This window comes from Bactrocera latifrons, unplaced genomic scaffold, assembly GCF_001853355.1.
Source record: "Bactrocera latifrons isolate USDA-ARS-PBARC rearing strain unplaced genomic scaffold, ASM185335v1 scaffold_212, whole genome shotgun sequence".
Taxonomy (NCBI): Eukaryota; Metazoa; Arthropoda; class Insecta; order Diptera; family Tephritidae; genus Bactrocera; species Bactrocera latifrons.
In genome coordinates this window covers 428,800-444,705 of record NW_017535653.1, presented here as the reverse complement: position 1 = coordinate 444,705, position 15,906 = coordinate 428,800, and the positions used below count along the sequence as shown (strand labels likewise).

Here is a 15,906-nt window from a genome sequence, read left to right as displayed (position 1 = left end):
AATAATGTCAGCCTCGAAATCCAACGCAGAATAACTCTTGCCAACAGGTGCTACTTTGGACTGAGTAGGCAATTAAGAAATAAAGTCCGCTCTCTCGACGAACAGAGACCAAACCCTATAGGTCACACTGCTATATGATCAGAGGCATGGACGATGACAACATCTGATGAGTCGACGTTACGAGTTTTCGAGATAAAGGTTCTGGGGAAGATTTAGGGTTTTTTGCGCATCGGCGTCGGCAAATATCGTATTCAATGGAACGATGAGCTGTATGAGTTATACGACGACCTTGACATAGTTCAGCGAATTAAGAATAGCCGCTATGCCCGAATGGATGAAAACGCCCCAGTTCTGAAAGTATTTGACGCAGTACCTGCCGGGGTAGGCGGAGGAAGAGGAAGACCTCCACTCCTTTGGGGAAATCAGGTGGAGAGTGACCTGGCTGCACTTAGTATACTGAATAAACTCGACTATAACTGCGTAAGCGATGTCTACGCCAATAAAGAAGAAGAAGATTAAAAAAAAATTGTAGGTGATGGTAAAAATTATACTAAATGTCCCCTGCTACCATTCCACTGTGAATCTGCACCTTTTGGCTAATATAGAGGTAGTGTCTGACCAGCTTCATAAACGAACGGAAAATTATAACTCCAAATGCAGTAATTCAGTTTATCAACACATAATAGAAGTTGTTTCATAACTTTAGTTACCTTTATATGCCTTTGTTGTTTTAATTTTCTTCAAATGAGTTTCATTCCTTAGTTTTAATTTCTACACATACAAGGTGCGTTCCAATGTTAACAGGACTTTAAAACAAAAAACAGAACATATGGTTTTTCGGCACGATCGATTTATTTTATTCAAAATAGTCTCATTTTTCTTTAATAGAGCTTCCAAAAGGATGTTGGACGAGTGTTTTAGCTCATTGCCCGGTATGGCCGCTAGTATGCCGGTGCAAGCCTTTTGAATGGCCTCTACGTCTGCACAACGCTTTCCTTTCATGGGCAAATGCATTTTTCCAAAAAGAAAGAAGTCGCACGGTGCTAGATCAGATGAATACGGTGAGTGGTTAATGGTTAAAATTTGATTTTTGGTCAAATAATCGATCACAAGCATCTTTCGAATGTTGGATTCTGAGCAATTTTTGGTCGTCAGTCAATTTGTGCGGAACATCCCATGCACACACCTTTCGTAAGCCCAAATGCTCGATCAAAATGTGATAAATCGATGTTTTGGAGATGTTCAATTCCATTTCCACGAATTTTATTGATGATTTCTGCTGATTTGGATATAGGGATAGGTAATCATCGCCATAAAATTGTTCCGACAATTGAAACGTTTCAGTAAAAGTTTTACCAATTTTAATACATAATTTAATGTTGGCTCTTTGTTTGAAGCTAATTTTCTCACTGATAACAAAAACATAATGGCACTTAAAACGCAATAACTTCACTTCCAATCAATGAAATATCATGAAATTCTCACCAAACGATCGATAAGAATAACAAATTCCAATGCACCGGCCGACAATATATGGCGCCACCTGGGGTATTAGAATCAAAAAGTCCTGTTCACTTTGGAACATACCTTGTGCATTGTCATAATTAGTTTTATGGGTCAAACAACTTTAAATTTCGCTAAATCACCGATTTCGAGAATAAGTATTTCATTGGGTGAGAAAACAGATGCCTGATCCATGATTTAAATATTTCGTCAAAACAAATTTTTCTGCTAAATACCTTCAATAAGGTTGAATGTTACAGTTTGATAAAATTTTAAAATTATGTTCTCATAAACTACTGCATATAACTGATATATTTTTTACGGTCAATTTGTTTAAATAATAATATTTTACATACACTTGTGCTCATATAATTAAGTCATTCAGTACTTTTTTACAACATGTAAAAAACAAGGTATATTTCTTTATGCAACTTCCCTAATATTGGCCGAGCAAAAAGTTCCGTTATTCTAGGAACGCCACCGATTTACAGCGCATTCAAGTATTTTCGTTTGGGAGAGTTTAAATGAATTTTCCATTTATTTTCAATAAAAGTGTGCTCACATAATTAAGTCATTCTGTTTGAAACGGGTAAATTAAAATTTTTTCGCCATAATTTACATCAATATTGTTCTTTTTTACTAAATGAAGTTATTTTTAACAAAATTTGTAGTCATCGGCAAGAATAAACACACACACACACGCACAACTTCAAGCGAAAGAAGGGTCATATGGGAATGTTTTCAAAAATATCAAAATATTGCCGAAGTTGTGGATGTTTTAAGATTTTCTCGAAGCAAAATTAATAACGCTGTTCAATTTTATAAAAAAAATAAGACTTTTGAAAATTTACCGCGTAAAAAGCCAAGAAAGACTACCCGTTCTGACAATAGGGCCTTAGTAAGGCTAAGTATGTCTGATCCATTTTTAACCTCCACAGAAATTAGGGCCCAACCACGGCGTACAAATATCTGCGCAAACTGTACGAAAACGACTACAAGAAAATTCATTGAATGGCCGTTTAGCAAGACGAAAACCAAACGTTTCAAAAAAAAATATTGAAAAGCGAAAAGCGTTTGCTAAATACCATCTCTGGAAGGACTCTAAATTTTGGAATTTGGTGGTTTGTAGTGACGAATCCAAATTTAAGGTATTTGGTAATGATGGGAAACCATATGTAAGACGACCCCCTTTGCAAGAACTTGATCCCAAATACACTAAAAAAAAACGATGAAACATGGCGGTTCATCGGTGGTGGTATGGGGTTGCTTCACGCCATCAGGCGTTGGCCCGATTGTTAAAATATACGGGAAAATTACAGATGAAATGTACAAAGGAATACTGGAGAACAATTTAGACGGTGATTATGTGGACAACTTACCGTTAGCTTGGATTTTCCAGCACTATAACGACCCCAAACACTGCTCGCGGGTCGTTAAAACTTGGATACGTAGTCGAAATATTAAAATTCTGGATTGGCCAGCTCWAAGTCCGGACCTAAACCCCATAGAAAACCTATGGGGGATTATAAAAAGAGCCGTAGCTGCACGAAAACCCCGCAACAAAGATTCTTTATGGGAAATAATACAGGCAGAGTGTTACAACATAAGTCCCGCTCAATGTGCTACTTTAGTCCAAACAATGCCTAAGCGATGTACTGAGGTGCTACGTAATAAAGGTTATCCAACTAAGTATTAGACTTAGGTAAGGTAAAACTGCAAAAAAAAATGTCGTATACTTCGAATAACTACATTTTTATTTAGGTGACTTAATTATATGAGCACAACAACATGGATGGGCTAAGCGAATGAACGCAATATTTTTATTATTTTAGAAGTTAAATAAAAAATAAGTATTCTGTTTTGAACTGAATTAAAATTTCTTCCATTTTTTGTAAAATTAAGTTTCATTCCGGTACCATAGAAGTTGCTTCAAATAAACTTTCGTTCTGTTACTGTCGTGAATTAATTATGTGAGCATAAGTGTATGTATATTTTGTTAAACAATTGAAAATTTGTACGCATTCTTCACTCTAAAAATATTGCAAACTGTGTGACACAACGCGGAAATTGTTCACCTTTAATAAAATGCAAAATTTATATTCATTCAGTAAATATTGAATTTTATCCTTTATTGCGCTCTCAAAACGCGCTGCACATCCACCGACTCCCGGTGCCTAAGGACTGACAGTTCGCGTACATAGGTAAATACATTTGTCATTCATGTCGTATAAAGATGTATCTTATCTTACTTGTATAATTTTAGTAAATGTTAATTTTTTAATTAATCTTTTTACTTGGTTACTTTCATAGTTTTATGTTTGAAAACAAATGTTTTCAATGTTGGTACATATGTATATGTATGGTGTGTTTTGCTTGCGCCAGGACTATTTGGAGGACCGGGAAGGAGTCGGTGATGAAGACCGAAGAATGAGCAAATCCAAAGGGAAAACGACGCCCATTGTCTTTTTTGACGGCAAAGTCCACCATGAAGTTGTTCCTCCTGGGCAAACCGTCAACACCAAGTTTTAGGTGGAAGTTCTCAACAGACTCAAACGAAGGGTCAATCGAGTCCGACAAGACATCGCAGTCGATCGACTTAGTCCTGCCGCTGCCCAGTCGTTTATGTCTTCGTGAAAATAAAGGCTGACATCACCGCTGTCCACGAAATGAGACAAGGGCTGAGACGAGTAGGTCCTTGTCGCATTTACTACAGTGGCCATATAAAAGAGCGCAAGTTCGGTGTGGGATTCGGTCAATGAACGTCTAGCCATAATCCGCGTCAAAGCGAAGTTCCTCAGCATATCACTGATCTGCGCCCTCGATCCTATGGAAGAGAAGGACGATGTGACCAAAGCTGCCTTCTATGAGCGCTTGGAGCGCACGTATGAGAGCTGCCTCCATCACGATGTCAAAATCGTACTTAGCGATTTTAACGCCAGGGCAGGAAAGAAATGTATCTCTGTCGCAAAAGTCGGTAAATTCAGTCTCAACGAGGAAACATCCCCAGATGGGGGTTGAGGCTGATCGACTTCCCCGGGGCACGAAATATGGTCATCTGTAGTTCTAGATTTCAGCATAAAAAAATGCATCAAGCTGCCTGGCTGTCTCTGGATCGAAACACCACCAACCAGATCGATCATGTTATGATAGACGGAAGACACGTCTTCAGTGTTCTAAACGTGCGTTCACTCTCAGGTCCTAACATTGACTCGGACCACTAACTTGGTGCAACCAAGATTCGCACCCGCCTCTGTGTAGCAACAACAACGTCAACCTCGAAATCCAACGCAGAATATCTCTTGCCAACAGGTGCTACTTCGGACAAAATAGGCAATTGAGAAGTAAAGTCCTCTCTCGATGAACAAAAACCATACTCTATAAGTGAGCTGTACGAGAAACACGACATTGGCGTAGACCAGCGAATTAAGAATAGCGGGTACACTGGCTGGGTCATGTTGTCCGAATGGACGAAAACACTCCAGCTCCGAAAGTATTCGACGGTGTACCCGCCGGGGGAAGCAGAGGAAGACCTCCACTCCGTTGGAAGGACCAGGTGGAGAAGGATAGGTAAGAGTTGTGGAATAAGGGGATTCCCCAGTTATTACTATGTACATATGTTCATTTCAGCAATGGTGTTAAGTGTGGTAAAAACAGACATCATTACAAGACAGTGATTTTAAAACCGTAGTAGATTAAATATTTTTTCCAAAAGCAATAGTTTTTTTCAACCGTGTAACTTCAAATTCGTGTAAAAAGAAACCATGTATAAAAAGAGTTGGGTGTATTAATTATTTTAATATTATCCGAATCCTTGGAAGCTTTATATATTAAAATTATAGAACAGCCTCGTATTACATAATATACTCCAATTCTTTTGTTGACCCCGTTTTTTTTAGTTTACTTGATATAAATTGCGATACAAAATTTTGTGTATGCTTAGTTTAACTAGATGAAATCTGGAAATAATAAAAAAATTGTAGCAAATTACATTGTGCAAAAATAAAAATAAAAAAACCTTTTTGTTAATTAAAATTAACAATTCGTTTCTGTCAGGTGATCACTCCTATATTTTTGTGGACAATTTTATATAACCTGGGCCTAGCTTCTTCTGCGACACTTACCGATCCAAAAGGTCTTTATAGTCTTTAGTCAGTTGAAATCGGGGTCAATTCCAGTAATGTAGAACCTGTGTCCGTAGTTGGCCCTTTTGTCTTTTCTGCCAGTATGAAACAATGCTTGGAATGAAAATTGTCATACATGTTATTGCTTTTGCTGTTATCAGTGCTCACATGAATTGATTTGCTCATGAGGACAAAACGGCGCACTGTTATGATAAATTAATGAATGACTCGAACGAATCTGTAAGGGATTTCCCAGTTCTGTAAGCATCTATTATATTACAAATATACAGGGTGGCTGATGAAAGCCGCTACCAAAAAAATTAAATAACTTTTTTTCTATTTAATGAATCTGGTTAATTTTTTTTTTTTTTTTGCAGATTGACTTTTACATTTAACAAAAATGGATAACTGGGACACTGAAACACGAATTTGGATTGTCCGCCGATATCACACACTGGAGTTGTTGTTGTTGTTGTTGTAACGGCAGACTATCACGCACTGGAGTCCGTAGTTTCGGTTCAAAGGGAGTATAGGCGCACGTTTGGGGGCAATCCTCCGAGCAGATGGACCATAATGAGACTTGTAAACAATTTTTCCGAGCATGGGACAGTCAACAGAAGACCTTACCATCGAAACTCTTCAGTTCGAACGGAGGAAACAATCGCTGATGTAGCTGCTRCCATACAAAACAATCCACGTGTTTCGACAAGAAGCTTATCTGCTCAAATGGGTGTAAGCAGACAGTCATTACAGTCAATTATGCACAAAGATTTGGACTTATTCCCATATAAAATTCTCATGGCCAACAAACTGAGCGCTGCAGACTTGCCGATTCTCTTGGAATTTTTAACGGCAACATAAACAAACAAAATTGTTGAATATGGAGTGCTTCCAACCCACAGATACTCCATGAGACGGAATTGCATCCACTTCGTGTCACAGTGTGCTGTGCAGTTTCATCACGCTGCATTGTCGGGCCTTACTTCTTCGAAGAAAACGGTCACACCGTTACGGTTACTGGAGACCGTTACTTGAGCATGTTGAGAGAGTTTTTCTATCCAGAATTACGCCGAATGAGAATTYCTTTCAACTCTGTGTGGTTTCAGCAAGATGGTACAGCTCCTCACATAGCCCAACYKGTTATGACAGAATTGCGACGAAAATTTCCCAATAAGCTGATATCCAGAAACTCCACATTCCGTTGGCCACCCAGGTCGCCTGACCATATTGCACCTGACTTTTTCTTGTGGGGCTATTGCAAGCAGAAAGTCTACAAAGCAAAACTAACAAATTTGAATGAACTAAGGCAATCCATTCGAGAAACAATTGCGCCTATTCCTGTCTCAATTCTCTAAGCAGTAATGAACAACTTTTTGGTAAGATGCCGCACATGCATCAACGAGCAGGGGGCCATTTAAATTCCATTATTTTTAAAACTAATTAAGCTATATTTAATAAAATTAAATGAGCTTTAACATGAATAATAGAAAAATGAATTCCATATACTTGAAAAAAAAAAATTTTGAGTTTCTTAACGTCAATATTCATCAGTCACCCTGTATTTGATGCCGGACGGGAAGCTCGATAGTTAATATTATAATTATTAGTTATGAATATGAATTATAATAATATTACGTGAAATCCCAGGATCAAATGGGAATAGCAACGCTAAGCGCATACACAAACGTACAGATACAGGTATTTAGTGATTTTTTTTTTACATACATTGTGAGTTTGAAGGGAGTAGACAGGTTTCTTTGTAGTCGCTGAACATTTTTGAGAAATCACATAATTATAATTAGTGAAAGTGCCTTAGTTTAGGTAACGACTTACCGGAAGACTGGACCTTTCAATTTGAATATTGAACCTAGCAAATAGATAAGTAAATTATTATTTGTCGTAAAAACTTTATTTTTACTTACTTGCCCTTTTTCGTGGTAAATTTACATAAAAAATACTTACTTTTCCCCATATAACAGCGAAACAAAACGTGAACTTAATTTAATCTGCCGTTTTGTTTTGTTCGATCAGCTGTTTCTCCTTCTTCGCTTTGCCTTTGGTTACGGCATTGCCAGCCATTAAAATAGCAACTAAGGTTTTAGGACAAAGGACTGAACATACCCACTGACAGGTGTTCCCAATTATTTTCTGGCAGAGATATGGCCTCTGAAAATAGTTGGGAAATACACCAGAGAATCCTTTTCGGAGGAATTCGAAGATATAGAGAACGAGTCCAAAAGGTAAAAATGAGGAGACCACCGCTGCTGGACCGATAAAAAGTTGTGAGAACGCCGACCCACAAAACAAGTGCGGAAAAGATGAGCAAATGCAGAACGGTGAAAGTGGTAATATTTTTTGCAAACTGGGCATAAAAATCAAGGAGCTGGAAACTATGATGTCTGGGCAGAGGCATATTAATCAAGCTATGCGAGACCTTGTAAGCTGCATAACAAGCCTGTACGACAAGGCTGAAAATCCAGAGAATCCGCAGAAAAAACCTATGGTAGGGAAAGCATCGCAATAATCCCCTAACCCCCGAGAGAAGCATACGCCAAAGAGGGTACGAGAATTTTCAGGTTACTTACCTCCAACCAAAAAACGCGAACGATAAAGCGAAGGTTTCAAATAGTGAGATCATTAAGATTGTACCGAAAGACAGTTCTCTCGATAAGCCCGCATCCGAGAAATGGGTGGACGAACGAACTCGTACGAAAGCAGACGCCATTATTATAACCAAAAAGGACGGAGGATCATATGCGGACATTCTCAAAAAATTAAATGCGATAGTGGCTTTGAGGAACTGGGGACAAACGTAAGGCACATTAGTAAAACGATAAAAGGAGACCTGCTCCTAAAATTAAAACCCCAAGCAGACAAGAGAGCCGACTCCTGCGAGAGCGCTCCAGAGGGAGTGATTGGAGAAATGGCTGTAATACAGCCAAAAACGCATAACGTCACTATAATGTGCAACGACCTGGACGAGGTAACCACCCCCGGTTTTCAGAATATAGGGCCAGCAAATATCAAAAATATACGGAAGACAAGAAGCGGCACTCAAATAGCCCTTATATGCCGGCGGGCTCAAGACGCTAAGACTGTCCTTAAAATAGGTAAAGTAAAGACCGAGTGGTCGATCTGTCGCCTCTAGGAGTACTCGCCTGTTTCCCGTTGTTACAGCTGTTTCCATCCAGGCCACATGGCGCGTTAATGTAGCAGTGTTATCTACAGGTCCTCTCTTTTCACACGAGACATGTATCAAATGTATGCACTAATACACCAAATTGCATGCTGTGCAAAGGGGAGCACTCTGTTCTGATCACGACTTGCTAAAGACAACGAAAAAATGAGAATTTTGCAGTGGAACTTAAATCACTGCGCCACGGCACAAGCACTGCTGCAACAAACCATAATAGAAAGCAACATTGATGTCGCCTTACTGAGTGAGCAATACTGCCAACGTTAGGAAAGTACTTGGATCACAGATATAAGTGGAAAAGCTGCAATAAGGCCCTGCAACGGACAATCATTCACATCTTGCTGCAGGGAAGCAAAAAATGGTTTCACATGGTCGCAAATAGGAGGAATATATTTCGTAAGCTAATATGCCCGTCCCAGCGCATCCATTAGAGAATTTGAAGACTTCCTTCTTGAATTATCTTTAGAAAGCCAATGCAAATCGCCGATAATAATGGCAGTTGAGTTTAATGCATGGTCTACTGCTTGGGGTAGCAGATGTTCAAACCATCGTGGGCGCCTGCTTCTAGGATTTCTGAGTCAAACCAACCCCACGATGATTAATAGTGACACCAAAAATACCTATCAAAAAGGAAATAAAGGCTCTATAGTAGACCTGATGTTTGCAAATGATGCACTTAGCAGACACATTAAGTGGGAGGTGGCAGACATTTTTACATATAGTGATCACATGGCAATCATTGCAGAAGTTTCGTTCTCTCGGGCCCAGGAACCCTCACGCATTAACACTACAATTAAAAGAAGCTGAAAGCAAACAGATTTTCATACTGACGTTTTTGAGACAGCCTGGAGTGCAGCAATAGCATCAGGCGAAGGCGGCGTCCACTTAGTAACCGCACTCCGAAAGTAACTGATGGCAGCACGCGACGTTACAATGCGAAGGACGAAATGTCACAATAAGCGAAGACCTGTATACTGGTGGAATGAAGAAATTGCCACGCTGAGAAAGCTCTGTCATGCAACTCGACGTCGCCTACAACGTAATCAAAGCGATGGAAACGAAACCCGTCTTAAAGAAGCTTTTAAAAGACACAAAGAGCTCTTAAAGTCAGCTATAATCCGTAGCAAAAGAAACTGTTTTGAAAAAATCTGTGGAGAAGCGAATATAGACCCCTGGGGGACTGCTTATAAAATCTGTATGTCGAAATTCAAAAACAAACGGCAGCAACCCAAATGTGCTCCGTTCATGAAGAAAATCGTCGAGGCATTATTTCCGACGCACGAATCGATTACTAACGCAGATAAACGAAACGAAGCTACTGAATCATCCCTACTGGTTACAGAAGAGGCCATAGCCAAAGCGCCTGGTATCGACGGAATACGAAACAGAGCTTTAAAGGTAGCCATAATTTCGAAGCCCACTCTTTTTGCAAAAATGTACAACGCATGCATAAAAGAAGGGATGTTCCCCGATCCCTGGGAAGTCCAGCGCCTGACTTTAACCTCAAAAGCCAGAAAAACCACCAGATGAACCCTCCTCGTATCGACCTCTGTGTATGCTCGACACAATGGGAAAAGTGTACGACAGCATAATAAGAAAGACAATACGGCCTCAGAAAACAGAGGTCCACTATCGATGCACTGAAAGAAGTTGTCGACACTGCGAAAAGAGCAGTAAGTGGCAAAAGATGGAAAGGTGGTAAAAAAAAATATTGTGCGCTGATCACCCTGGATGTGAAAAATGCATTCAACTCTGCTAAATGGAAAAATATATTGGAAGCCCTATATGGAATCTAGGTTATGATGGGGTGCTAAGAACTCTACAGCCTACAAACGTTAGGCTAATCGCATACGCGGACGATCTTATAGATGATCAAAATAAATGTAATGAATGCATAAATGGTCTACGCCAATGGTTTTCTTCCAAGAGTTTGGAATTTGCTGAGCATAAAACAGATTTATTGCTCATAAGCACCAAGAAAATTGAGGGAAAAAAACTCTCACTATAAGAGAGTGCGTGATTATTTCACAACCGCAGAAGTATTTAGGGGTAATATTGGACTACAAGCTGAATTTCAAGCAGCACTTGACAAACATAGCAAATTAAGTAAATAAGATGTATAACGCCTTATCAAGAATGATGGCAAATAGAGGCTGTGTGCGCTCCAGCCGCCGACTTCTAATCGCAAAAGCTATGAGCTCAGTTATATTATATGCAGCTCCTGTATGGATACAGGCACTAAACATAAAAGCATATGCCAAACCAATAAATGCAGTGCATAGACTCACAGCAATAAGAGTAACAAGTGCTTTCCGAACWATTTCCAGCGAAGCATCTGAAGTACTACCTAGTATGCCGCCCATAGACGTCCAGGGTGACGAGCTCACGAGGTTATATGAGCTATCAGCGCCAATTACAGAAATCCAAAAGAGAAAAGAGAGAAAGTGGAGCATAACTATATGGCAGCAACGGTGGCAAACCTCAACTAAAGGACGGTGAACCCACAGACTTATACCTGACTATACGTGGATAAGTAGACATGGGGACCTGGATTTCCACCTGACCCCAATATTAACGGACATGGGTGGTTCGGAGTACCTGTACAAAGTTCAAAATGACGTCAGTTCGTATTTTTCGATGTGTGCCATAGAAGACTCTGAACACGTGTTTTTCCATTATCCTCGGTTTCGAAACATAAGGGAAAAGTTAGAAATTGCACTAGGTGGTAACCTAACGGTGGAAAACTTGACTGCTTTTATGTGTCAGTCCTCTGAAAAGTGGATAGCTGTTCGCGAAGCGGCTACTTCCATCATGACTACATTAAGACAGTTACAGCAGAGTAGGCGTCAGTCCGTCCGTGCTATTGAGGAGACGTAAAATGTCTTTTCACTTCCATGAAGTAATACGTTATCTGGTGGTTCCGTGGGAGAGTCTTAAGTTGGGAGTAGGTTAGGTTTAGCGGATGGAACTTCCTTCGCTTTCGATGCTTCCTCCTACAAAAAAACAGGTATTTTGGTTGAATATGCTGGTAGGGAAATGTAAGAAGAAAATTTCATTCAACGTTATCTGAAAATTAAATTGGAAATTTCAAGATGCAAATACATTTTTTTTAAAGGAATTGAAAAATTAAAAAAAAATTGAATTTGAAATTTGCAAATGGAGTGAAATATTCCAAAAAAATAAAAAAGCATGGGAAATTTAATGATAATCGAGAAATTTAAATAAATGGAAAAATGAATGGAAGGAGATTGCTTTACGGACTTTTTAAAGGTTACTTGCAACCGAACTAACTTTGAATGAAGTTATCAAAACATGTAGTATTTTTGAACAAGTCAACAAACAAACACAGTCTATGACACCCCAAGGTAATCCAAGCTGCATCAACAAAAGATGGAAGATGTGGTAAAAGAGTACATCGTGAAAATGTAATGAAGTATGGAGAGTCCCGCCAGAAATATGAAATGCGATAGAATTGGACATTTTTATCGCAAATTTCGCACAAGGTTACGGAAGCCCAACTTCAAAGTAGAAGAACCGGATAGAAAACGCTGGAGACGAAGAGATACGGGGGTGGTACGGTTTGAGGCAAAGAGCAGGCAGCCGGTATTCCAAGGAATAAAGGCGAAAATTGCCGCGGTACCAAAACTCTCATACTTTAACCCCCAGGACAAAACGTGTTTAATCGCAAGTGCTAGTCCGATGACCCTGGGTGGCGTATTAGTGCAATTTGATAAGGCAAATACGTCGCGAATCATTTAATTTGCCAGCAAGAGTCTCTCACCGGAGAAAAAGAGATACAAACCGAAAAAGAACGTCTGACCATGGTGTGGGCTGTAGAAAAATTTTATTATTATTTGTCAGGGCTACATTTTGATTTAATAACCGATCAGAAGCCACTAGAAGCCATATTTAAGCCAACCTTACGACCCCCAGCGAGGATGTTGTTGTTGTTCTGCAGAATTCTGCCGCTACAACAACAACAACAACAACAACAACCTCCAGCGAGGATCGAAAGATGGTTGCTAAGGTTACAGTCATATCGTTTCCGAGTGATATATAAACCAGGGTAGGAAAATATTGCGGATTCGCTATCAAGACTTTGTAAAAACAAAAAACAAAACTCTAATCCACATGATTGTGCCGGAAAGCAGCATATTTTTCGAGTAGTGTCCACTTTGATACCGAAATCGTCTATATTAAACAAAGAGATACAAGATGCAATGACGTGTCTAAATAAGGACTCGTAGAAAACGAATATGTCAAGCCCATATTATCCATTTCGTTTGGAGCTGTCCATAGTTGATATTCTATTACTTGGAATTAAATTAGCCACGTAAGCTGCGAGAAATAATTCTGGGCCTTGCACATGTTACGCTCCAAAGTTTGGTGCCCTTGTGTCAATGCCTTATAGTGTCAATGCCACCGAAACCAGCTCCGATGGAGAGGCTCCCTTTCCCGAATGAAACCTGTCAGTGCTTAGCAACAGATTTTTTGGGTCATTTACCTAATATGGAGTTCAAAATGATTAAGTCGATAACATCGAAAACCATTATTGATGAAACGGAAGAGAAATTTTCAAAATTGGGATTTCCAGAGACACTAACGTCTGACAATGGAAGGCAATTCATAAGCGTTAAGTTTAAAAGTTTTTGAAATACCAACGGCATTCGGCTAATGACTACGCGACAAAACAGGCGCGGCGAAGTAAAAAAAAATTAACAGGTCCCTATTGAAACGTTTCAAGATAGCTCATGAAAACAACAACTACAAGGAGGAAATTCAGAAGTTCGTTTTGATGTACAATGTTACTGGGCATGGTACCCCGGGCGCTCCACCGACAGAACTAATGTTTAACAGAGTAATAAGAGACAAAATTTCCTGCATTCAGGACCTGGGAAATGTAAGACTCAGAAGAGAAAGATAAGGATATGCGGGAAAAAGATAAAGAGAAACAGTTGACTAACGAGACGAGAAGAAGTGCGGGAGATGTTCACAACTAAGTTGGAGGTACAGTACTCTTAAAGAATGTATTATTTCCACCTAAGGTAGTAAAGCGAATAGCAAATCTTGCGCAGATTTCCGCTGGTGATAAAACATACACCGGGAATGTTGGTAATTTGAAAAAGATTGTAACCACAAACCCATTGAATCCTGCAACGCAAGTTTTATTCGACGCTGAGTTTTTTCCCCGATCAGCAGAAACTAAGCGATAACCTCAAACTATGTTTGGAGAAAAAGGAAGGAATGTGGAGATCTTTACCTGTAAGAGAAAGTGAAAATGCGCTTTCATAATTCAGCAAGAACGACTGCTTTTATGTAACGTGTCTCTTTGCAAAGGTACATTCAGATCGTCGATCGGAACTATCTATTGTAAAATTTACCCAATAGATCTAATACATATATCAAAAGTAATTACAATTGGTAATTAAAAACAAATGAATCAACTTATTTTTGGTATGTGTGTAAACTTCAGATTAACTATACTCACCCGTTAACACAGCAGTTGGATTAATGTACATCTGAATATAGATCTGAAAAGCAACGCAGTAAAAAGCAGACACGACTTCATTAAAACCAGTTGGCATTTGTCCAAGTAATGTTTTCAATAATATTGCATGTAATTTCCTACTATCATTATTTTGCCGAGGATCCAATTTATTTACTCGCTCTATAAATATTTCTAAGCAACTAACATTTTTTTGAAGATTGTCAACAGCCGAGGCAAATTGATGAAACATCAGAAATTGAGATTCAACTGTTTGTTCAGTAACCCCCAATCCTATTGGAAAATTTGACCAAAACAAAGGCACAATTTTGTCACGAACGGCAGACTGAATTTCTGAAAAAACTATTTCTCTCAGGGCGTCACTTAACCCAAGCGATATGATATCCTTGCACAATTGGTGATGGCTATCATCATCAGAATATGTGATTGCAACCTATTAAGTAAGATTTGGGAAATATCTACATATATTCATGTTATCAATTCTTCTGTTCGTTACACTTACATTTCCACTTAATATCGGAAAGCTGCGAGAAATTTCAAACCATAGCAACTCAATATCCATTACTTTATTTTAAAAACAGTTTTTAAGAAATGTAAACAAATATATTGTTTCTATTGCGCACATCCTTACGGGGCATCTCGGCAGAATAAAATTTATGTCATACTAAGTGTCAAATCTATTGCTATTGCCATTGCCAAACCTGTGGTTGGGCATTTGTTATCATAACATAATTATTTGCGCAAAGGCGTAGAGAAGGTAGGTTCGAGCTGATAAAGCGAATGCTTTGAGCTCTTGAAAAAGTTATTTTATCACATTGCGAAATGCCGTCAGGTAGGTAGCTGACGTAGCGCATGTTTTGAGGTCTTTACATGTATTTCTGGGAAAAACAAGATATTAAAAGAAGAGAAAGATCCCCTTTTTCTCAAATGTATTTCTGTGAAAAATAAGAAGTCAAACTTTTGGACTACTATATAATAATTGCGGCATAAATTTTATATATCATTTAAAATAATAAATTTAAAATGAGCAATAATATTTTGATTTATGCTTGAATATGTTTATTAAATTTAAGACTTCGCTCATTTCCAACCAAATTTGCTTAATTTTTCTGTAAATTAACAATATTTATCTAAATATTAATTTTTTGGAAAAATGTTATATTGAAAATGTACTTTATTTTTATAATAAAACTCAACCGTCTTAATACCCGCTCCCCTAATTTCATATTACCGAAATGAAAATACCGTCGGCATATGCGCACATGGGATATGTTGCCTCTTCGAAATATTCATAGAAATGAAAACTGCGCTGTCAAACTGATAAAGTGACAGTTTATTGCTTACAATATATGGCAAACTTTCTCTGCTCCGCGTTCTATTATTTATTCTATATTAATGCCGTGTGTTTGCGGTCATAGGATTGATCGCGCTCAGCCCAAGATCAGCTGCCATAAATGTAATCAATTCTTCCACTTGACGTATATGAATTTATCACAGGCTGATATGGATTTTTTGCTGAAATCCAAAAATGCTTTTTATTATAAAGTGTGAGCGGTAGCTCGGAAAAATTCCATTCGTTC

At 38.7% G+C, this 15,906-nt stretch overlaps 1 protein-coding gene across 1 annotated transcript in view; it reads right to left on the bottom strand.

Annotated features, from left to right (window-relative positions):
• The window catches only part of LOC108968378 (anaphase-promoting complex subunit 2), a gene marked incomplete at its 3' end in the record, with an annotated part of 118,293 nt that extends 103,311 nt beyond the window's left edge, over positions 1-14,982 (bottom strand). Inside the window, 2 exon segments of the mRNA XM_018932377.1 lie at positions 14,309-14,759; positions 14,829-14,982. Coding sequence (XP_018787922.1) covers positions 14,309-14,759; positions 14,829-14,888 — 511 coding nt within the window.
• Positions 14,983-15,906: the final 924 nt, after the last annotated feature.